This window comes from Artibeus jamaicensis, unplaced genomic scaffold, assembly GCF_021234435.1.
Source record: "Artibeus jamaicensis isolate MK-2021 breed Jamaican fruit bat unplaced genomic scaffold, CSHL_Jam_final contig_3230, whole genome shotgun sequence".
Taxonomy (NCBI): domain Eukaryota; kingdom Metazoa; phylum Chordata; class Mammalia; order Chiroptera; family Phyllostomidae; genus Artibeus; species Artibeus jamaicensis.
The window spans coordinates 2,142,588-2,166,787 of NW_026521764.1; the positions used below are offsets into that span (position 1 = coordinate 2,142,588).

Genomic DNA, 24,200 nt, shown 5'->3' on the forward strand with positions numbered 1-24,200 from the left:
CACTATAAAGATATGAAACATGTGCAATTTAAAGAGTTAAAATGGACAACACTCGCCGCTATGAGAAAGACAATGGTCAATCTCCTAGGAGTTCACAGTAACTCAATTCCTCAGCTCCTCAGTGGACACTCCTCAAGTCTCACCACCATATGTACAGTTAACCCACATCAGCCTCCACAATCAAGGAGAACTTGCAGTTATCCAATCACAGCCTGACTTTTGCCCACTGGGGTGACCTTCCAGAAGAGCCCTTGCCCCACAGAGAGTCCGTGCCTGTCACCTCACCACTAACTGCCCTGACTGGGGCAGCCTTTCATGTTAGTACCAGGTAACACAGTTTAGTTAGACACCACATATATCTTTCAACATGCAAATCAATAATACTGTAATATTTTAATACTTGGTTTTATAGTCGGTAGTAAAATCAAAACCCTAAAATAAAAAGTCTGTCCAGAAAAAGCATAGCCATTGTTAATATAACAAAAATGGATTGCACATCACTGATGTAACCTGGCAGCCGAGCAGAGTGGGCTGGAATGTGCATGTGTGAACAATGAGGACTTCACTGTACTGGTCAGTGGGGGCGGTAGACACCATTGAGTTGAAGAAACATGGCCCCAATGAAAGAACAGATCTAAACTTCAGAAAAGGAGCTAAATGAAATGGAAATAAGGAATCTATCAGATACAGAGTTCAAAACACTGTTTATAAGGATGCTCAAGGAACTTAGTGAGGACCTCAGCAGCATAAAAAAGACCCAGTCAGAAACAAAGGAGACACTAATTGAAATACAGAGCAATTTACAGGGAAACAACAGTAGAGTGGATGAAGCCAAGAATCTAATCAATGCTTTGGAACATAAGGAAGCAAAAAACAACCAATCAGAACAAAAAGAAAAAAGAACCCCCAAAAAGGAGGATAGTGTAAGCAGCCTCTGGGACGACTTCAAGAGGTCCAACATTTGCATAACAGAGGTGCCAGAAGGAGAAGAGAAAGAGCAAGAAACTGGAAGTCTATCTGTGAAAATAATGAAAGAAAACTTCCCTAATTTGGTGAAGGAAACAGACAAGCAAGTCTAGGAAGCGCAGAGTCTCAATTATGATGGACTGGGGCCCACTCCAACATGCATCATAATTAAAAGGCCAAAGGTTAAAGATAAAGAGAGACTCTTGAAAGTAGGAAGAAAAAAGAAGTTACCAGATAGTGGTCAGATGGGAAGGGGGTGTGGGAATGGGCAAAGAGGTGAGGAGATTAAGAAGTACGAATAGGTAGTTTCAGAATAGCCATGGGATGTAAAGTACAATAAAGGAAATGGAGTAGCCAAAGAACTTATACACATGACCTATGGACATGAACAATGGTGGGTGGATTGCCTGAGGGGATACAGGGTACTGGGTGGAGGGGGCAAAGGAAAAAAATCGGGACAATGTAATAGCATCATCAATAAAATATAATCAATTTTTTAAAAGATTTTATTTATTTATCTTTAGAGGGGAAGGGAAGGAGAGAGGGAGAGAAATATCAATGTGTGGTTGCTTCTGGTGCAGCCCCTGCTGGGAACTGGCCCCTGCTGGGAACTGGCCTGCAACCCAGGCATGTGCCCTGACTGGGAATCGAACCACAATTGTCTGGTTCACAGGCCCGCACTCAATCCACTGAGCTACACCAGCCAGGCAAAATATAATCAATTTTAAAACTGACTGAGCAAGCCCTGGCTGGTGTAGCTCAGTGGATTGAGCAAGGACCTGCGAAACAAAAGATCACGGTTCGATTCTCCATCAGGGCGCATGCCTGGGTTGCAGGCCAGTTCCCATCAGGGGCCAGTTCCCAGCAGGGGATGCACCAGAAGCAACCATACACTGAAAAAAAAAAAACCTGACTGAGCGAGCAGGGCAATGAATCTGTATCAGCTTTTGCATTAAGCTTGAACATTCCTCCATGGAAACTAATGGATGATCCAGAAGGCCACAGCTATGGGCAACTGGTGACTGCCAGCATCATCGCAACAATACACCCACACCTGCGCCCACTCCTGTATCACATGTCATACAGAGTATTTTGGAAAAAACGTCAGATCACCCAGGTGACTCAGCCCAGATTTGGCACCCTGCAACTTTTGGCTTTTCCCAAAACTACAATCACCTTTGAAAGGGAAGAGATTTCAGACCAACAATGAGATTCAGGAAAATACAATGGGGCAGCTGATGGCAATTGTGTGAGGTCCCAAGGTGCCTACTTTGAAGGGGACTGAGGCATCAAGTGTCCTGTGTACTATTTTCTTCTTCAATAAATGTCTGTTTCACATTACATGGCTGGGTACCTTCTGGACACACCTCATATACTGTTAGGTAGAGATGACCCTTAGTAACAGAGGACACCAAGTGGACACAGTCCACAGAAAGTAACTAACACTCTATTATATACCACAAAGCTCTGTCTCTGGTAGCAGAAGGAAGCCTATGAGCAAAGGTCCTCTTATCAAACAAACATTAGTCAAACAGGAAGCCGGGATAAAACCCTAGCGTACAAAAATAAAGCTGTGTCTGATGAAAGACTTGCCCGTCTGCAGTTAAGCAAGAAAGAAGCTATCACAATTAGGTCATGTCTTTTATCAGGACAACATGAAGATTATTTCAAATCAGAAATATTTGTTCAGCCAGGCAACTTCAATACTGGAATATTGGAAGCACACAGAACACGCTCAGGTGTGCAGCAGACTTGCTGAGAAAGGAGAACGTGGCAGGAATGACGGGTGTAAACCCAGGAGGGCTTAGCATTAATCCACCCTAACTAACGAGGCCGCATCTCAGGGCACAGCCTGCCCCATAACACAGCCCCAAGGAGCGCTACACCACGATGCATCTGACTTCTTTGTGACTCATTTCTTCAACAGTAAGGTCTGAGGCTTTTCTTTAAAAAGAGAAAAACTAAAAAATTAATCTCCCCCCAAATGGGACATTGAATTTTAAGCTAAAATACTATCAGAAAGTCTAACCCAAAAAGTCTAAACTGCTTAAAACATTAAAACAAGTGGCAAAGCAGTAAGACAGCTTTCTAAAACACATGTTCCCTGCTAGGGAAGGGCCCAACATGGCCTTAAAGATTTCTGTTTGTTTCAAAAATAAAAATAAATAAAAAAATAACCACCACAAACAGAAAAGCCAAAGCAGCAGCATTTAAAAAAACTCAGTAGGTGAACAGTGATTTACACTTCAATAGCACTCAATGACCTAGGACAACAAATTTACATTCCATTTTCTTTTTTTTTTTTTTAAGATTTTATTTATCTTTAGAGGGGAAGGGAAGGAGAAAGGGAGAGAAATATCAATGTATGGTTGCCTCTCGTGCGTCCCCTGCTGGGAACTGGCCTGCAACCCAGGCATGTGCCCTGACTAGGAATCGAATCGCTATCCTCTGATTCATAGGCCTGCACTCAATCCACTGAGCTACACCAGCCAGGGCTACATTCCATTTTCTTATACCCATCATCCCTGCCTCTCCCCACCCGCCCCCACAAAAAAAAATGCAGTGAACAATTAAAAAAAAACTATTATGGAGTTGAACAGTTTGTGTGAATATTAACCAGCTAGTTCCCCCCAAAGTCAGTTCTGGGTCTTTGAGGTCAGGTATAGTCCCTGCCCCAAGTTTGCGGTTTCAAATCATAAACAGACTTGCAGGGTGTATCAGAGGTCAGTCTTATTTTTACATATGAGATGACAGAACTAGTGTCATCTGTAGTTCTGATGACAGTGTCATCATACGGTGGTGGCTAAGAAAGGGGGCTTTGGGTCAGAGTGTCCCAAAACAAGCACCATTTCCTTCCCGTGTACTGGGCTGGCTGGACTTGCCTACAATGCCAGTCCACCCCGGGGCCAACCCGTCCGTGCTATTAAAGTTCATATAAAACTTAAAGGCATGGTAGACAAGTAAAAAGGGAAATGAGAGCTAGGAATGTGATAATAAGCACAAAAATAAGGGAAAATGGCCAACTAAATATAAGCCTTGCTTTAAAAAAAAAAGGTCTGAAAAATCAATTTATTACCATCGACCTTACTAAACTCATTTCCATCCGTTTGACAGCTACTTGTGCGTGGGGGAGGGCTGACACAAACCACCTTAGACAAGAGGGAATCTCACAAGATGAACACAGAGATCTCTATCTGGGTTGGGCATGTTCTGAAATGCATCACGGCACATTCTCTGCTCAGCCGAGGCTTACTGAACACTTCTTTCTGTCTACCAGACAAGGACCAACTGATAACTGAGGGATCCTGAGAAGACGTCACGGAATGTGTGCTGCACATCTAGGAAAAGGCCCCAGAAAATTGTAGCCTTTCTCATCCCTGCAGGGGAAGAAACTCTAAATAGGAAGATTATGTTTTGGATAAGACAATGTAGGTCATTTAGCAATGTGAAAACACACAAGGGGAATGTGTTCTGGGCACTGAGGCCACACTGCTTTCTGGTTGCTGATGCTAAACTTGGAAAGAGAATTAAGAGTGCCCTGCCACTCCCAGTGGGTTTACTGTTCTAAACCCCTGCCTGGGGACTTCTCCTTCCCCCACATTAACCCTGAACATTTGCTTCCCTAACATCAAAAGTAGGAAGCAACAAGAAAAGAGCAAGAAGTGAAGGTTTTTACAACACTTAAACTTGAAATGGTCTCTCGTTTACATTGCATACGTCTCTAGAGCTGAATCACGTGGCGTGCCTGGAGAGGGCTGGGAAACTCTAGGCTCCTTTGCCCACGTCTCACCCTAAGTATCTCTTCCATCTGGCTGTACCTGAGTTGTATATCCTTTATATTAAGTTGGCAACAGCAAGTAAAGCCCTTTCCTGAGTTCCGTGAGCCAGTCTAGTGAATTATCAGCAGGTTGAGGGAGGACATTATAGGACCCTCCAAATTTGTGGTCAGCCAGGTAGAAAATGAGCAGCCTAGACATAGCATTGCACCTGCATCTGAAGTGGGGGGCAGTTTTGTGAAGTGGAACCCTCAACCTGTGGATTCTGAGCTGAGATGAATTGTGGGGCACCAAGCTGGGGTTGGAGGGCAGAAGTGGTATCAGAAAAAAATGCCACAAAGATATTCGGAGGTGCGGCAGGATGAAAAAGGTGAAAGGATTAAGAAATACAGATTGTTAGTCACAAAACAGTCACGGGGATGTAAAGTGCAGCCCAGGGAATATAGTCAATAACATAATAATTACGTATGGGGTCAAGTGGAGACCTGAAATATTGGAGGGACCACTTTTTAAAGTATATGATTGTCTACCCACTATGCTGGACACCTGAAACAAATACAAAATAATACTGAGTGTAAATTGCAATTGAAAAAAGTAACAACAAAAAAAGATGTTTGGTGTTGGTGTCAGAAGTGTTTTAAGTGAAAACGACACAGATGCCCTCACTCGATTGACTAATGTCCTACTTCACACTTTGGGCACTTGGCACAGAAAACAGCAGGAGTCAGGAGGGATCCTCTGAGATCAGCACATAAAGCTCCATCGATCCCAACCGCAGAAAAGATCGCGGTTTTTAAGGAGGCTTTTAAGTTACTCGTTTGTTTGCCTTTTTGGTCATGGAATATTCAAGTTTGGATAACTTTACTTCCCACCCCCAAGGAGTTAACTTTTCTTTTCCTGTAAACAAATCTCTGTTCATGGGACCACACTTACACCTAAGCACCAATCTGAACTTGAAAGAGTATAGGAATTGCATAAAAAGCTCTGCCTGCAACAGAAATGAGAGATTTATTTATTTATGACTTCTTTCTTCTCGGGTGTGCCGAAGACTGCAAGTAAACACTGCCAAAACCAAAGACCCCTCTTTGTACAACCATGAACAATCTGTCTGTGGCTGTTGGAAGTTTGATATAATTCAAATGGAAATGACCAGTTGTTCTCACTAGAAGAGTTAGAAGACTCGTTTGCAGATCATGAAATTAGAAGAGCACGTTAATATCTCTCCACTAATACAGAATCTTCAGTTAGCGCTCAGTGCTTCTGAAGATGGTTTCCGAGCTGGGAACACCAAGCAGGAGCCCTCTGTGGTCACCCTCCTCAGGTGGTTGTGCCTGCCTGTGATCTCCCCATTTACACAGGGGAAGTGCTGACAATGGCTGACTGGTGGCTGAATCCTCTGCAGGCTGGTGGTACAGGAAAGAATATCAATCCTAAGGACACCCGGTGTCCTACGGCCAGAAGGCAAAAGGGAGAGGAAGACTCAAGGGTGACCTCAAGGCCAAGCCCATGTGACCTGGACAGTATTAAAATTCAGAGGAAACAAAGCAATGATTTCAAAGGGAAAGAAATTTGGTTTCAAACACCTTAAGTTCAATGGACAGTTAAGTGAATGTTTACTTAGGAGCAGGAAGCAAAATGCAAGTAGAAATGAGTGGCATTTTCAAGAGTGAGAAACAAAAGAGTAAACAAATAGCAGAGGAATGTTCACATTTGGGAATGAAGAAGCGTGTGTCAGAGAATAACACGGAAGATCGGCTGCAACCACAGCCCTCAAGGAGAGGAGCTGAGGGCATAAATGTTATGGAGAAAACGCACAACCGAGAAAAGGCTAATGGATTTGGTTGCAATAGAAGCTTGATCACACTGTGGTCTCTGAACACCCTTTCCCAAGGCTCCCTGGAGGAAGGGCTGACTCCCATCCCTGGAACAGAACATGTACAGGATAAACCTGTGACTTCTTGAACCAAAAATCAAGGAAGCTACCAACCACTGAGGTGATGTCAACAGGATACTAGCCCCACCTTGAAGAAGTTCCAAGGGCTCACAGGTTAGAATAATTTGAGTATCAGTATGAAGATTCCAAATCTGAAACCCAAATATATTTAAATTTGTGAGCTCCTAATTACACACACAGAAACTGACGCACCCATATTTATAAGGCAGAAAACAAATGGAAAGAATGAAGCATGTTTCCTGTCTCAAACTTTACCTCAGAGTGATCAAATCACCGACAAGGACAAGTTCCTCTTTACAAATGCACTGAAACTAATAAACGTAAACCTTGTATAATTAGAATAGTACCACCCTGCAAGCACACGGTAATAGATCTAAGCAAGGATCAATGGCATTTCACAAACATTATATTATTAAATCATGTACTTCCTGATGGAGGAATACGCGACCACCTATTACTCTGTCCTGTCCAAACAAAGTGACCTTGAGTCTAATCCAAGTCCTGGAAGTGTCCAAGGAACATGTTACGAGATCACACATGAATGCAACTCAGCGAACTAAGAGTGGGGAACATTCTACACAGCATGTAAACACACTTCAACAAATACTCTGCACACATGAAAATGTGGGGCGGGGGGACCTATTGATTAAATGTCATAGAAAAGATCTTGTTTTAGATCCAGACTCAAATAAAATCATCTTTTTAATGGATGTGATCAAGGAAATGTGAATGATCTGATTTGGTATTTGAGAGTTACTATTAATTTAACATGGGAATTTTTCAAAGAGACTATTAGTGGTTCAATTGTGCCCCACCAAAAAGTCATGATGAGCCCTGGTTGGTGTGGTTCAGTGGACTGAATGCTGACCTGCAAACCAAAAGGTCACCTGTTCGATTCCTGGCCAGGGTGCATGTCTGGGTTGTGAGCCAGGACCCCGGTTGGGGGTGTGAGAGAGGTAACCAGTTGATCTATCTCTCACACATCCATGTTTCTTTCTCTCTTTCTCCCTCCCTTCCTCTCTCTCTCTAAAAAAAAAAAATATTGTAACATCTTTTAAAAAAACATCACGATGAAACATCTCAGACTGTGACCGTATTTGGAGAAAGGGTCTTTCCGGAGATAACTGAGTTAAAATGAGGTCATTTGCATGGGCCCGGGTCCAATATAACTGGTGTCCTTATAAAAAGGAGAAATGTAGATGTCCTCACACAGAGCGCCAAGTGAGGATTGGAATTACAGTGCCGTAGGGCAAGGAACTATCAGAAGAGAGTGGTCTTGAATAGACCCTTCCCGCAGGGCCCGCAGGGGGAACGCAGGCGCCAACACCTTGTTACCAGACGTCCAGCCTCCAGACGAGGACTCCTGCTGTCGAAGCCACCCACTTTGTGGCATCTTGTTATAGCAGCCCTAGCAAACTAACGCAGACACATCTCAGAGATACATTCTGAAGTATTCGCTAGACATAGTAACGTGTCTAGAATTTGCCTGAAAATAATGCACAAAAGGGTGAAGAGGGTAGAGTGAAAAACAAGACTCCCTGATCATAGTGACTGAAACTAAGTGTCATATCAGCCTCTCTATTTTTGTTTATGTTTTATATTTTCATAATAGAAAGGTTATATAAAGGACATGGAGGCCTTCAGATGACCGTCTCAAGAGAAATATGGAAGCACGGGACAAATGCCCAGGCATCATAGTGCGAGGGCATGGTAAACACCGGGAGCAGAAATACTTTCCACAGGGGTCATAGGAAAACTCTGGTGTTTCCCCCGCACACCTCTCACCAGATCTCTTCTAATGAGGCAAAGTCTGACCCGTCCCAGAGCAATGATGCATAGAGAACTCCATTGATCGCGGCTCTCTAAAAAAAAAAAGTTTACCAACAACTTCCTCAAATACTCTGTCCCAGTCCATGTATCACTCATAACCACATTATCTCCTCCAGCCCTGGGGAGAATTCAGTTTCTATTGGGTTCACTGTCAAACTCTCAAGGGCATGTTGAAAGCAAATAAATGATGATAATTACAAGAACCAGAAACTTGCCTTTTAGGGAAAGTTTTCTGTTTAAGTAACATGAGCAAGAACAGAAACGCTACCACTTTCCGTCTGCTTGACCCTGGACAAGTTATTTCACCTTTGTGTACCTCAGTGGCCTCATCTGTATAGTGGGGACAGGGGGCTGATGTGAAGAGAAAAGGGTTAATCCAGCACCCAGCACACAGGTACTTACCAATGTCAGCTATTTATAAGCCAGGCTCACAGTCAGGCCGTGGCCAAGAAAGATCACCTACATGCACCAATGGTCTCCTTAAATTGTCTATTACATCCCCTAAAAATTATTTGGCTGAGATCAGCTACCTCTAACAACTATTAACGCAAATTCACTGATGTCACAGCGATTCTCAGAGTCCCACAAAGCCTCCCCAGAGGATTCCTGGGGAGCCGCGGGGCAAGGCTACGCGACCTTTGACCAGCTCTGCCTTTGTCCGTGTTCACGCAGCAGGCTTCAGCCTTACCATCATCTCCGAAGAGAAAAGTTTCACAAGTATCCAACCAGAACGCTGTAATCAGCTACTACTTTCTTTGTAACTCCAAGACATCCTACTGCAAAAGGCAATCTGTAAATGGGTTATTTCTCATATTAACATCTATGCCTCTGTGACTTCTTGTTCAGACACAGGTTAACACCAACCCCACTGCTACTACAGATGTCTTTTTCTGTCTGGTTGAGTTAAAGCACCTCATATTGTTAACTTTGTTTTGTTTTTTTTTAAAGATTTTATTTAGTTATTTTAGAGAGAGGGAGAAGGGAGGGAGAAAGAAAGGGAGAGAAACATCACTGTGTGGTTGCCTATTGAGCGCCCCCCACCAGGAACCCAGCCCGCAACCCGGGCATGTGCCCTGACTGAGAATCGAACCAGCAACCTTTTGGTTCGCAGGCCGGAGCTCAATACACTGAGCTACACCAGCCAGGGCACGTTGTTAACTTTACATTTTTAATAATATTTAAACGCTTTGGTCTCACCCAACTTCTGTTCCGCAGTAGTTCACACTTTCATCACGAGCCAAACAGTATCTGACCAGAATGCCAACAGGAATCAGCATGTGGAAGACGCAAATAAGCGACAGTTCCTTCCCTTGAAAACATCGACATCCATCAGGGACTTCACCCGACAGACTCCACGGCCCTTGCCTGAATCTCTTCAACTGGAAGTCATTCCATCACCTCCTCTTTTCCGAAACGGTCTTCTAACTCCCAGCACACAGTCATGCCAAGCGGCACCATGAGGGTCCTCCCTGAACTACAGGGTCTGGCACAAATAACACCCGTTTTTTTATTACCAAGTCTTGTATTACAAAAGCATAAGCATGTAATTCTGTAACACAACAATGTCACACTTGAGCACGCCATATGACATGTTAGGTGAAATGTTCCAATTAAAACTGTTTTTACATCCATGTTATTACCCTACCAACCACACTCAAGCAGGCCTTACTTCTGCTGGACCCTGTGTTTTACACTAACTCTGCTCCTGTCTTGTCTTTTCCCCTGACTAGATCTCATGGCATCACTACTTTCTTGCTTACTTCCTTATTTCTAAATAAAAACTTTTGGTTTCCCGTCTGCCGGAGCCTACCTTAATGATACTGCTATTTGTACTTGCCAGTACAGCCAGCGAAGGTCTCCTATAATTATCTTACTATATTCAGAATACATAGGGAAAGAAAATAACAGACTTCATTGAGATGTTACCAGCTTTAAGAAGCTGTTGTTAACCTTTTGGAAATTTCTGACCTCTTCGACTCACCCTCATTCAGCATTCTTCTAATTGTAACGTGGATCATGTAATTTCTCCATTATAAGCACTCGCCTCATCTCACAAGAAAATGCCCATTTAAGGAGGTTTCCACCTTATTTAATAGAATGCATCTTTCGTTATGGCCTGAAATGTGGGCTTCTTTCTACAGCTTTAGCCCTTCTTCCAAAAACTGCGGCACTGTAAGGCCAGTCTTCACGTGGTGCTCTGTGTGTGTTCGTGTACATTTCTCCATTTTTATAAGGTCACCAGATATAGGATTAGAGCCCATCCAAATGGCCTCACTTTAACTCATCTCCATAAAGACCCCATCTCCAAATATTGTCACAATCTGAGGTATTTCATCATGACACTCCCCACCGCCCAACTACAAAGGAATAAACATCTCTCAATCATGAAGGAAACCAATGGTTTTCTAATATTCCCTATGCCCTAAAAGTCAACTTTCTCCAAATTGTTTATTGGGAGCTGGGTTCAAAACTAACAAGCCAAACCCTAAAGTGCTCTATTAGGGCAATCCTTTGCCCCTACGAAAGAAGTGCCTTTTAAGATTTCCTGTAAAATCCACTTACTTCTAAAAATTGCTTCAAGCTCATATAGAAGCACCAAAAAAAACTTTAGAAGAAATTATTTAGGGTAACTCTGCTCTGAGGGGGGGAAAAACCCCAATATATTATGCTGCAGTTCCCAACTTGTAGCTTTGGTTTTTTATTTTTAGTACACTGGTCACTTGCTTTGGTATAGTGGTTATATCCATGAGTTGCTCTGTGTCAAGAACCAGAGCCCAGCTCATGAACGTCAGAGGGCCAGAGGCAACCTGAGGAGGCTCTAGTGTGAAGAGCCGCCCCCGCCCAGCCACCCTTGTGCTCCTCTGCAGTCGGCCCGGAAGACAGCTGCTGCTTCCTTTCGTCAGCCACGCCAGACCACACACGTGGCCGAAACGGGTCTGACACCGCACAAACCTCCTCAGAGTCTCTTCCCAAGACACTCATCTCCTCGGCTCAACGGAGTCCAAGAAAAATTGGATATCCAGTCCTTGAGGTAAAGCCAGCATACATTCTCAGTTTCCTACCAGGACTGCGATTTTACAGCTTGCATCCCACACGGTCAGATCTTCGCCTGATAAAGCAGTGGGCCCAGGCATGCGCCGTGTCGGGCCCTGGCTGGCGCAGAACCTCGTGGTGCAGACGACCGATTCGTGCTGTAGCTCAGACTGCGCACACAGGAAACTCTCCAGAAACACCGTTCCACTTTTATCGCCCGGCCCCAAAGTGAAAACTGAACTTGCCCTTTACTCTATGACACTTCATTTGCGAAATTAATGGATCTTACATTTCTTTCAGAGAGGGTACCCCGTTTGACATTTCGTGAGCACTTATTAGGAATTCTGATTATTTTGATGAGAGAGCAGTAGTAAGACAGTAAGGTTAGAAAAGCCTCTCTTAAAGAAATCCTTCCCTAAGGCCTTGGAAATTTATTCCTTAAATGCAGAAAAATATTCTTTAAATTTAGAAAACGGGGCCCCATCTGAGACATCAAGTCAGGCTTTACAAAAAAGTATTCTCAAAGGCTCCGTGACTCCCCCACCGCGGTGTGTTTGCCCAAGAGGATGTCCCTCCCGTCCTCACCCCACCAGTCCACCTTTCGGGCCCCTGAAGATCCAGGGAGCGCCGGCCATCGGGACTGTTCACAGGGAAGCCCCTCTAGGTCTAGTCACATCTCCTCCTTCAAGCACCTCCTGCAAGGGGGTGGCAGCCGGAGAAGAGACAGTTTCTTCAATCTCCTGTCTACACCCCACATATTTGGGAGAAAATAAACTGCCTAATTCTCTGACAGCAGGTCCTTCGAAAGTTCGCTTCCCCATATCTCTATGTGCCCAAAACACTTCAGTGAAGCTTTTAGCCAACCCGGTGCCCACAGGTGCTTTCTCATCATCTAAAATGAAATGGTTAGAACAAAACAGAAACAGAGGCATGGATGCACAGAACAGTCTGACAGCTGTCGGTGCAGGAGGGCAGGGGGTGGGGGGGGAGACTGGAAGAAGGTGAAGAGATTAGCCAAGAACATACAGGTGTGACCCATGGACGCAGACGACAGTGTGGTGACGGCCAGAGGCCAGGGGGGGAAGGGCTGGGAGGAGGGGGATTGGGAGGAGACAGGGACTGGGGGCGTCTGCAACAGTGTCGACAATACAAATAAAGGGGGAAAAAGTGCAAATACAAAAAAAAATCAGTTAACCCCTGTTTGATTTACACAGCATTCAAGAGGAAAAGAATCCTCTTGTATCATTTGGCAGTATATGGTGGTATGAAGAGAATATAAATAACAGATGAATACAAATACAAAATAAAGACAGCATAGTGAAGAAATACAGATAACAATCCAGCTACAGATCTTACAAAATGTCACAGCCTGTTCCATCAGTGTTCCCGCCACAGTCCCAGATTCTGTCACCCTTGGGCAATGTCACAGAAAATTACTTACTGGAAGAATGGCAGGACAGGGGAGGACTTTTCATTTCTGGGTTGGAAGTCTGGCTGGACATTGAGCTCTCAGTTCCAAATCCACCTTCCGACTTTTCAGTGCAGGGGCGGGCCCTCCTTCGCTCCTGCGCCAGTGGCCCCCTGCTGGCTTCTGCTGATAGAAGGCACTGGAGGGAAACTGGAAGGCAGGAGCGGAAAGGGTGGGACTTGCTCTTTCCTGTCTAGTTGCCTTCCCTGTCAGCAGCATCCTATCAGCAGTGGCTTTCTAGCCAGTTTTGGCCCCTCACCCAGGTAGCAGCCCCAGCCAGGGAGCATCCCTCACTCAAGAGTGTCACCGACTGGGTCCTCAGGGTTGTGGCTGCTCCCTGCCGCACCTGTGTGAGTCACCCACGTTAACTTCCCCCTGGTGAAATGCCTGGTGCTTTCTGTGCCCCAGGCTGGATGTGACTGAGACTCGAACAAGGTCGAGAGGAAGCAAGTGTGTTGTTCATGTTATAGGTGAAATGTAGTGTGTATTTCTATGTACCAAGCACTGTTTTAAGTGCCTGCATGCGTAATCCTATTGATGTTCACAGCCACCCAAATGAGGTGGCTGCTATCATCACCCCATGTTTGTGATGAGGAAAATGAGGCTCAGAGAATTTTTAATTCCCTGTTCAGAGATCACACAACTAGAAAGTCATGAAGCTGGGATGCAACTCCAAGTCTGATCCCAAAGGCTGCCCACAAGAAACTTGAAGGCTTTTCTAGCTACTTCAAAGGACCGTTTACACAGTCACAAACAACTTACTGCAGCTATAACTGGCTTTTTTGCTTTCCCAATAAGTCTAAGTCCATAACAGTCTCCTTCCCTTTTAACAAGCCGCTGCTTGGTTAGTAAAACTGTCTTGTTCGTCCTGTGGAATGTCCCATGTTCTGTAGCTGGCTAGCTGTTTCTCGGTGGCACAATTTAAGCAGTGCCTCTATCTTCCATTTGTATTGTAAACTCAAAGTTAAGTTGAAAGTGAATCCGGTCAAATCTCTATTTTTTTTAAAGTATGTTTATTGATTTTATATAGAGAGGAAAAGAGAAATGGCAATGTGGGAGAGAAACATCGATCAGTTGCCTAAGTATGTGCCCTGACCAGGAATCAAACTCCCAACCCTTTTGGCACACAGAACAATGTGCTCACCAAGTGAGCTACACCAGCCACGGCTCAAACCTCTGTATTTTAGACTAGAATATTTCATCCACGTCTATGTATTTCCTATTGCATCAAATCAGTTGGCGCTTAATATCCAGTCTCCCCACGTTCAGGGATTCTAAGATTAATCAGCGGGTTCAAAGTCTAACCCTCCAACACAAAGGGAGTCTAGACCTGTGAGTGTGTAAGTGCAAAGTCATCACTGCCTGAGATAAGGTTTTGGCACGCAACAGCCAGCACCCTCGGTGTGTACACATGAGCTACACGAAGTGACTTGTCTCAAAAAGGAAATTCAAGTGTTCAAGGCAAGAAAACATCACCCAAGCTTATCCTACCTGGACAAGCCGTCAGTAAATTTTGTTGTTGATCAACACCGCAATCATTTGAACATTTCTAAAGAGGTGAAAGTCAAGAGTTCCAAACTCTAGTTCCAGACTTCTTAAAATTCAATATGTGTTCTTGCTTAATTATTTGAATCCTGTGTGCCCATATTTGCCCACCTGAAAACATGGAGATAATACCACCTACTTTCAAAAGGACTGTGGGTAGGATAAAATGAAATATAAGTTAGATGTGGCAAATAAAGATTTAGACTTGTGAGTGAGGTTACATTTTACCCTAAGAATGCAATAAACTAAAAGCTTGAAAAGCCACCAAAAATACAAGAAACTAAATGCTTGAGAAGCCACTGCAATCTAAATTTGAAGAGATACCATGAATGAATTAAAAGGAAACTGCCACTTGTCTGTATCTGACATACCAGCAATTTTTAAGTGGTGAGCCACAAGGATTTTTAAAACATGCAATCCCTAGTTAGTCAGGGGCACTGACCTGTTTTCCCTGAGACTGTCGAAGTAAAAAATGACAACAGCCAACACAACAATATCTGTCCAGCATGAATAAATCAAAATTACACCTTTTTTGTCAGATCAGCAAAAAATATATATATTTTTTGGTGTGTTGCAGAATTTTAGTAATTAGTTTGTGTGCCATGAGATGAACGAGGTTCAAAAATCACTGTGATATACTACTGTTACTCTACTAATTCATTTGCTTAAAACTGACTGCTACCATTTGACAGTTTCACTGAAAGCTACAATACAGACAGAAAAATCCCATTTAACATAGCCCCTGTTAAAACAAAGGGGTCAAATCACAACGCTCGATTTGGGGACCCATCCTCCAAGGTATTCAATTCCCTAAACAAATGTTGATCTAAAATAGGAAAATACCTTAAGCTTAACTTTATTTACAGTTTCCATCTACAAAAATATACTTTTGATATGTTACATAGCTTGAAATATATTCAAGCATATACCAAAGAACCAATTCTTCCTACAAAAAATTAAACTCGGTAATATTGTTCTGAATATAAATGCTGTGTCAAATATTCTGAGCATAAAGGATTTGTTACCAACTGGGACCTTGGAAAGTCAGACTTCACACCAACTCACCACAGCTCACCACCAAAGAAACCTTTTAACCACACTCTGCATTTGGATGAATGTTCTGGTTTAGTGACTCATCAAATGTCATTTTAGAAGATGAATGTGAATCACGCAAAGCTAGTTACTCTTGACTTTTGCATTAAAAATACAGAAGAGCTGAGCAGTTCCCCCTGCACCCTCTTCCATCAAGGTAGGTTTTAGGTACTTTCAGGTTCCATCCTCTGGAAGAGTCAACAAATATTTTCCTTTATCTTTTCAAGCACGGGTGTCTCAAATTTCTACCATGACATCATTATTACGCTTTGAGAATTGCTGACACGGGCTAATCAATCATGCATAATATTTAGTTTGTCTTTATATCCACAGCCTGCAGTGCTGCCATCTGAGCAAAAGACAGTGGAGTAACATTTTGAAGTAAAGCATAAGGAGCAGGTATTTGTCTTTCAAGAAATTTCCCAAGGAGGGAACTTCACATTTTAAATGCAATTGGCAAGCTCATCAGAAAGATCTTTAAGATTCTGTTGGAATGAGATCGAATAAGGACGATTACCCAAGAAGCTTCAACTTTTTTTTAAGTATTTCAAAGAGCAACTTTTTAAAGATACGGTATGCACTTACAAAGAAAAGCCCACAGCAAGATACAAACCTTAAGAGAGAAAAACCTCATGTCCTAGAGTAAGAGTTGGGGGAAGGAGAAAAACTTTTAGAAGAACTAACGATAGGCTTAGATACGAAAATCTTAGTTTTAAATATAGAAAGTCTTACCTCCCACTGTAAGTGAGGCGGGATATTTCGTATCTGAAGTTTCCGAATCCTGCAGAAGAATTAAAATGTTTTTTAAAAGGAAAAAAAACATATAAAAGCAAAAGACATTAATAGTCAACGTGGATGCTTAGAAACTGCTTAAAACATTAATTATACACTAACTACGAACCAATATATAGTAAAAAAAATGCAGCCCAAGAATTTAAAAAAAAACAGATTTAGTCGCAGAGTGCATAATGAGATTGTTTGGAGACCCAACAGCATCAGATTGTGAGGCTTATTTTAAAAGCCACTAAAATGGATACATATGATGTTTGTGATACATTTCATCTGATGACTGTATTCTAAGTTCGAACCCTTCAGCCTCAAGTTAAGCACTGCAGGACACTAACAAAGCCTTAGTGCAGAAAGTTCTCAATCTGATATGGCAGCCAAGTGGGTTCATGGATAAAATTCAGGGACACGGATGACAGACCTGGGCGTGGGGCAAATCATACATTCATTTCCACTAGTCCCTGAAATTCAACACCTTTTTAAAATTATAAATGCTGGTACAAACCTCAGTAGAATTACGCTACTTACAATTTTCACATCCACATGAACTGGTTCTTTTCATATCATATTAAGTTGTTGTTGCAGATCTTTAAATACCATCTACACTCATTACTCTGAAATTTAGATGTGTTCCTAGAACTTGTTATTTATTATGTTAAGAAGCACATGTTACTATGAGTTTTAACATTTTGCTAACTATACTTCAAAATAATCGATTTCCTCATAATCCTGCAGGTATTTACTTTACGCATTTAAAAGCATCCTAAAAGAGGCCCTGGTCGGGCAGCTCAGTTGGTTAGAGGCCAAGGCTGCAGGTTCAGTCTCCAGTCGGGGCACATTCAAAAATCAACCAATGAATGAATCAGTAAGTGGAACAACAAATCAATGTTTCACTCTGTCTCCCCACCTCCTTCTCTCTAGCTAACATCAATAAAATAAAAATTATTTTAAAAAATTAAAATAAATAAAAAACAAAACATCCTAAGAGAGATAACCATACATTTCAAATTACCAAAGGTGTCTTCAGTATAGAAAGCATTTTTTAAAACCCACCTTATTTCAAATGGCCACATGTGTAAATATGCATATATAGTATACTCTATATTATATATAATAGTACCTATTGCACGCGCACACACACACACCTTCTCTTTTTTTTTTAAATATTTTATTTATTTATTTTTCGAGAGAGGGGAAGGGAAGGAGAAAGAGTGGGAGAGAAATATCAATGTATGGTTGCCTCTTATGTGTCCCCTGCTGGGAACTGGCCTGCAACCCAGGCATGTGCCCTGACTGGGAATCGAACCGCGATACTCTGGTTCACAGGCCCGCGCTCAATCCACTGAGCTACGCCAGCCAGGGCACACCTTCTCTTTATACCCCTTCTTCCACACTGTCAGAGACAGGAAGGAGGGGAGGGGAGGGGCAATAATTATATGAGATCGTAGCAAAGAAGATGCCACATACCAATCGACCCTGTAGAAGGCAAAGAAATTTATGGACAACTAGCTATTAAAACAAAAAAAAAAAAATAATGAAAAAAGAACAGCGAGTGAAATAAATTACTTAACTTCTAGAATAGAGCCACAGTTAGCTTTCCTTTCTGGGTCAAACAATCCACTTATTTTAAAGTGCCACAGCAAAACACCCCCTCAGACAAGATTCATAGCCCGGTCGGTTTGTCCCTGTTATTTCCCCAAAGCATGAGAACAAATACTACCACAGATACTACCTGTCCCTTAGGAAATTCTAAAGAATATGCAGATTAACCAAAATCAGGTACATCCTGTTTGCAATCATAAAATGGAGAAAGAAGAAGCATTCTCACATTATTTTTGATACAATAAAACAAAGTGTAATCTTCAGGAGCAATATACCAAAGAGATAGTGAGAATGTCAATTTATGGGGAAAAAAAAGATTTTAAACACACCTAATTCTCAGAATTTACATATGAAATGCTAGTGTGGGATTTGTCTCAAAATAATTTATGTGCTAACAGTGTAAAAGCTACAGCATATGCATGATGGCTCCACTTTTGTATAAGGTTTTATATTTTTTACAAAAGCCTTAAAAATAGAGCCTAATACAAGGGTTTCTAACACACAGATTTCAAAACTGGTGTGTATATATACATATATGCGCATATATATATATATATATAGCTTTAGCTAGCAGAAAAGCTACTCACACTGTGTAAATATTTACTCTGGGTAACCAAGGAAGCAAGAATTACTACACACATGCAAGTACTAATCTGTTTGATCAAACATCTGACCCAGTAAGAATTAGCAGCACAACGTTAAGAAACTAAGCATTCATCCCCACTGGACTTGTTCTTCTGGGTATGTATTACCAAAAAATGTCCCCGAAAGTACAAATGTAAATGTACATACAGAGATCTGGTCAATTAGCAGGTAATTATTCATATTAAAAAAACAAATAACCCACTTCACAGGACTCCCAATAAATTCTTTAAATGGAATACCATCTTTCATACATCAGAAGTAATCCATTAACCATGCTTCCCAATGCATTCTGCAAAGTGTGCATCCCACGCCCATTTACTGATTAGAATCTATTCCAGAATAATTATTTCCCTTAAATGGCTGTTCAGTTTCATGATCTGATTCTCTCAAGTTTCATTTTAGACAAACTTTAGAATTGTTTTCATACCGTTAGTGTTAGTACATCAAAAATTTTTCTTTCTACAGATGTACTATAACGTGTACACCTGAAATTTATGTTATTAATCAGTGTTACCCCAAGAAATTTAATTTTAAAAATGCTAGAAACATGTAGAAACATACTCGATAACAATAAAAAAAGAAGCAGTGCAAATTAAAACAATATTGAAATGAAGAAGATTGTGGGGGGAGGGGATATAACAGGCATAAATGGTAATGGAAAAAATGCAGTAAAAACATTACTTAAAAAAAATTATCTTTCCCACTTACCCAGTACCTCATCCTAAACTCTCAGTTTCACCTCCGGCTCCTAACCCCAAGCTCCATTCTTATCAGTCAATACAAGAGTCAAAATGCTCCAAGTCACACGGGACCAAACAAAGGCATGAATTCTAACCATCCCATACCTAACCACAAACTCCTGACCTGGAAAGCACTAAAGAAAAATCAACCCCATTCTGCTGTACTTACTAAGTTAGTGATAAACAACTAAAACACCATCACCTCTTCTCTGAGTACCCGTTGCTTGTGTGAGTTTTAAGAATTCAGTTACATCTAGGTTTGATTCTAAATACTTAAGAATTGACAAACTGGACTCCTAGATAAGACAGAGGCACAGATAGACACAGTCTGCCTTCTTGAGCAACCACAGAGAGAATGCCAACTATTTCTCAAAACAAATAACTACTGGAACCATCAGAAAATTGAGTTGTATGGAATTCTGACAATCAAGGACTTAGAGAAGCCACATCATCCAGACAGGAGTCAAAGCAGATCTACCTAATACACAGAAATAAACACAGGGAGGCTGCTGAATTGAGGAGACAAAGAAATATGGCCCAAATGAAAGAACAGAACAAAACCACAAAAAAAGAGCTAAATTAAGTGGAGATAAACAACCTGTCAGATGAGGCTACAAAACAATGGTGATCGGGATGCTCAAAAAACTCACTGAGTACAGCAAAAACGTAAGGGAAGAAATCAAGGTTACACTAAGTGAAACAAAGAAAAATCTACAGGGGACCAACAGTGGAGAGGATGAAGCTGAGAATTAAGCCAACGATCTGGAACACAAGGCAGAAAAAAGCATTCAATCAGAACAGCAGGAAGAAAAAAGAATTTAAAAAAATGATGATAGGTTTAGGAACCTCTGGGACAACTTTAAATGTACCAACATTTGAATCACAGGGGTGCCAAATGGAGAAGAGAAAGAGCAAGAATTTGAAAACTTATTTGAAAAAATAATGAAGGAAAACTTGACTAATATGGTGAAGGAAACAGACTTCCAGAAAGTCCAGGAAGCACAGAGAGTCCCGAACAAGTTGTACCCAAAGGGAATCACTTCAAGACACATCATCATTAAAATGACAAAGGCTAAAGATAAAGAGAGAATCTTAAAAGCAGCAAGAGAAAAGAAGAAAGTTACCTACAAAGGAGTTCCCATAAGACTATCAGCTGATTTCTCAAAAGAAACTTTGCTGGCAAAAAGGGACTGGCAAGAAGTATTCAAAGTGATGAAAAGCAAGGACTTACAACCTAGATTACTATACCCAGCAATGCTATTATTTACAATGGAAGGAAAGATAAAGTTCTTCCCAGACAAGGTAAAGCTAAAGGAGTTCATCATCACTATTTAAGAGAAAGAAGATCAAAACTATGAACATTAAAAGGGCAACAAGTTCACAACTATCAACAACTGAATCTAAAAAAACAAATTAAGTGAACAACCAGAACAGGAACAGAATCATAGGTATGAAGATCATTTGGGGGGTTCTCAGCTGCAAGGAGGAAGGGAGAGAGAATGGGGGAAAAGGTGCAGGGATTAAGAAGCATCATTGGCAGGTACAGAATAGATAGGGAGATGTCAAGAATAGTATAGGAGGCCCTGGCTGGTGTAGCTCAGTGGATTGAGCGCGGACCTGCAAACCAGACAATCGCGGTTCGATTCCCAGTCAGGGCACATACCCAGGTTGCAGGCAGGTTCCCTGCAGGCCAATTCCCAGCAGGGGATGCATGAAAGGCAACCATACATTGATGTTTCTCTCCCTCTCTCCTTCCCTTCCCCTCTAAAGATAAATAAATAAAAATTTAAAAAAAAAAAAAAGAGGCAGCTCAAGTGGCACCTTTAAAAAAAAAAAAAAGAATAGTATAGGAAATGGAGAAACCAAAGAACTTACATACATGACCCATGGACATGAAATAAGGGGGGGTAATCATAAAAGAAAGGGGGAGTACCAGCCAGAGGGAGGCAATGAGAGAAAAAGTGGGACAACTGTAATAGCATAAGCAATACAACATATTTAAAAAAAAGAATTAATAAAATGTATATTGGTGTTTGTTTCTACTCTGTGATCACCAAATCATTAAAGTTCAATTTAACCATCAGCTAAAGAAGTTGGTGCTTTACCTCCTCCTAACACACAGAGTAGGAGGAACAGGACACTTACTCCACGAGAGCAGAGACCCAGACTGTCTTGTCTACTGCTATGTTCACAGCCTGGGAAAGCGCTGGGCCCCCACGCTGCACCCAATTAATAATGAATTTAAATTCTGTTCTAATACATAGAAGGGGAAGTAGAACAAGACTCACAGATCCACTATCCAGAAACTACTAACATTTCCAACAGTTTTCTTAAAAATTATAAGGGGAGTGAAAACTGCTGCACTTATGCTTGAGAACAAAAACCAGATGAATACTGATTTAATTACTGTGTTATTTTCAAAAAGCAATTCCAACACAATCTATAAGTTAATCACATACAATTCAAAGGGTTTCCCCCAGAGAGAAAAATAAGGTAAAGTTTAACATTCTCTGTGCTTGAAATATTAGTTACTGTGAAAATTCAATACTAGTTATTTTTAGTTTAAATTATTTTATTGTTGTTCAATTACAGTTGTCTGTATTTTTCCCCACCCCTCCGCCTGACCCCCTCCAAACAATACTAGTTATTGTTAAATGCAACTTAAATCATAGGATAACGAGCCAAAGAGAAGCTCATGCAGACTCACTCCGAAAACACCTTCAAGAGCTTTAGTAATCAACGGAACTGACTTAAGTGTATTTTAGAGACATTTCACGTCGACACCCCACTAGATGAACTAATCAAGTCAACCTCCATGCCAGCTTCAGTGATCAAGCATGATCACAGGTCCCTGTGTAGACTCACACCACACCAGCGAGACCCACCGTCATGCTGAAGCACAACAGTGCAGGGCCATAAAAGATAAGGGCCTTTTTTGTTTAAACCTAACTACAACAGGTGAGTAAAAAAAGCCCTTGGTGTCAGATATCCACCCTGTTGATTTCCAATTGCCTAATAACTATCTTTTACAGTCGGTTTGTACACATCAAGATTCCAACACGATGCGCACGTGTACAGTTGATGTCTCTTTAGGCTGATTTTATACAAGTTTCTTTGACTGTTTTTGTACCATGTATTTGGTGGTCTGGGTCATAAATCCCGTACAGTCACTCATTCTGGATTTTACTCACTGTACCCTCTGTCACTTTAGTAAATGTTTACTACGTTGAATTTATTTGATACACCTTGTACAATTTTTTCATATTATAAAGCATAAAACACCTATGAGCCGACCTCACCAAGCAGAATGAGACAACCGAAGTCACCCATGCTGCTGCCTCGGAACACAGCCATCGCCCTCAATCTGTCGTCATCCTCATGCCTTTTATTTGTAAGTATTGGTGCCTCTTAAAATGACTCTCAGTAGACAAAATACCATTATCAATCCTTAAAGATGAACAAAATTTCATACTAAAAATCTAGTTAGTGTTCAAAATGCCACAATTTTTTAAAATGATTTTTTATAACTGTTTGTTCAGTCAGTATCTGAGTAAAGTCCACACATTGCATTTGGTTGAGTATGACTCTACTCTCATAGTCTACATGTTTCCTTTTATTTCTTGCCTCTTATGTGGGAGGAAAATAACAAAAACCTATCTTTGTCCTGCCTCGATTTTGCTAATTAAACCCCCATGGTGGTGTTTAATACATTCCTCTGTCACCTACAAAGTGGTAATTAGATCTGAAGGCTCAATTTGGGTTTTGTTGTTGTTTATTTGACAGAGTCAACAATACGTCATGGGGGTGTTCTGTACTCCTTGCAGAGACCAGTTCTCTCTGGCTGCCTTCCTAAAACAGTGCACTCCTTACTGACCACTGCCTAAATACATCATCTCATTCAAAGCTGGAAACCGATTTTCTCATTCTATCACGCCTTCTGTGTTTTTTTTAGCCTGGAATTCTTCCATAAAAAACAACTTTCCCTTCTCCAACACTGGGTACTCTGAAGCACAGTGAATACAGTGCAGGCGGGGTAAGTACTTGTTTCCTTCCTTCCTGCTGCAGTTTTGTGTCGCTTGTCATGTCCCCTCGTTCACCTCTGATTTCATCCACACACACTGGCATTGTCTGGCGTCTTCCACCCCTGAGCATACACCCCAAAGCGTACAACTTTGCTTTTCTGCCTCAGGGCTTCTCCGAAGTTTCAGAAGGACATAAGCAGCCAAGAAGCAGAGGAGAGATGAAGCACGTAAGACAACCTGCAATTTATAGGGGAGAGCGTGGGAGCCAGCAGATAAGTGCCCAGACTCCCCGTGGGGAGGCATTCTGTGCTACAGGTCTCCAAGGCCCCATTTCCTTAAGGCAAACTCAGTCAGGTACCCCTCATTGGCTTTTCCTCTGCCCATTTCACTCTCCCCTTTCCCTTATTCTTAATCCTTGAAATAATCTCCAAAATAAATCAGCTTCATGCAAATCCTCACTTCGGTCTCTTCTTCTAGGAGTTCAAAGACATCATTATCTCAAAATTTTCTGTCGGTGCCCTGACATTGTATGAAGATGACCAAATGTTTTGTGGGGGGTTTTTTCATATCATTATAAACTTATGGGTTCACAGATATTTTGTGTGTATCGATCCATTGCACTAATTCTTTTGGATGCTCAAATTGCCCTGTGTTTGGTCCAGCAGTGGAAAGCCTCTTTGCGTTGTTTCCTGAACCCTTTGACGAGACTCTAGTAATCTCGAAGAGCTCTTTTGCTTTCTG

At 41.7% G+C, this 24,200-nt stretch overlaps 1 protein-coding gene across 1 annotated transcript in view; it reads right to left on the minus strand.

Annotated features, from left to right (window-relative positions):
• IGF2BP3 (insulin like growth factor 2 mRNA binding protein 3) overlaps window positions 1–24,200 on the minus strand; it is a 105,338-nt gene that overhangs the window by 48,612 nt on the left and 32,526 nt on the right. Inside the window, exon 3 of the mRNA XM_037136291.2 lies at window positions 16,397–16,445. Coding sequence (XP_036992186.1) covers window positions 16,397–16,445 — 49 coding nt within the window. The remainder of the gene's footprint in view (window positions 1–16,396; window positions 16,446–24,200) is intronic.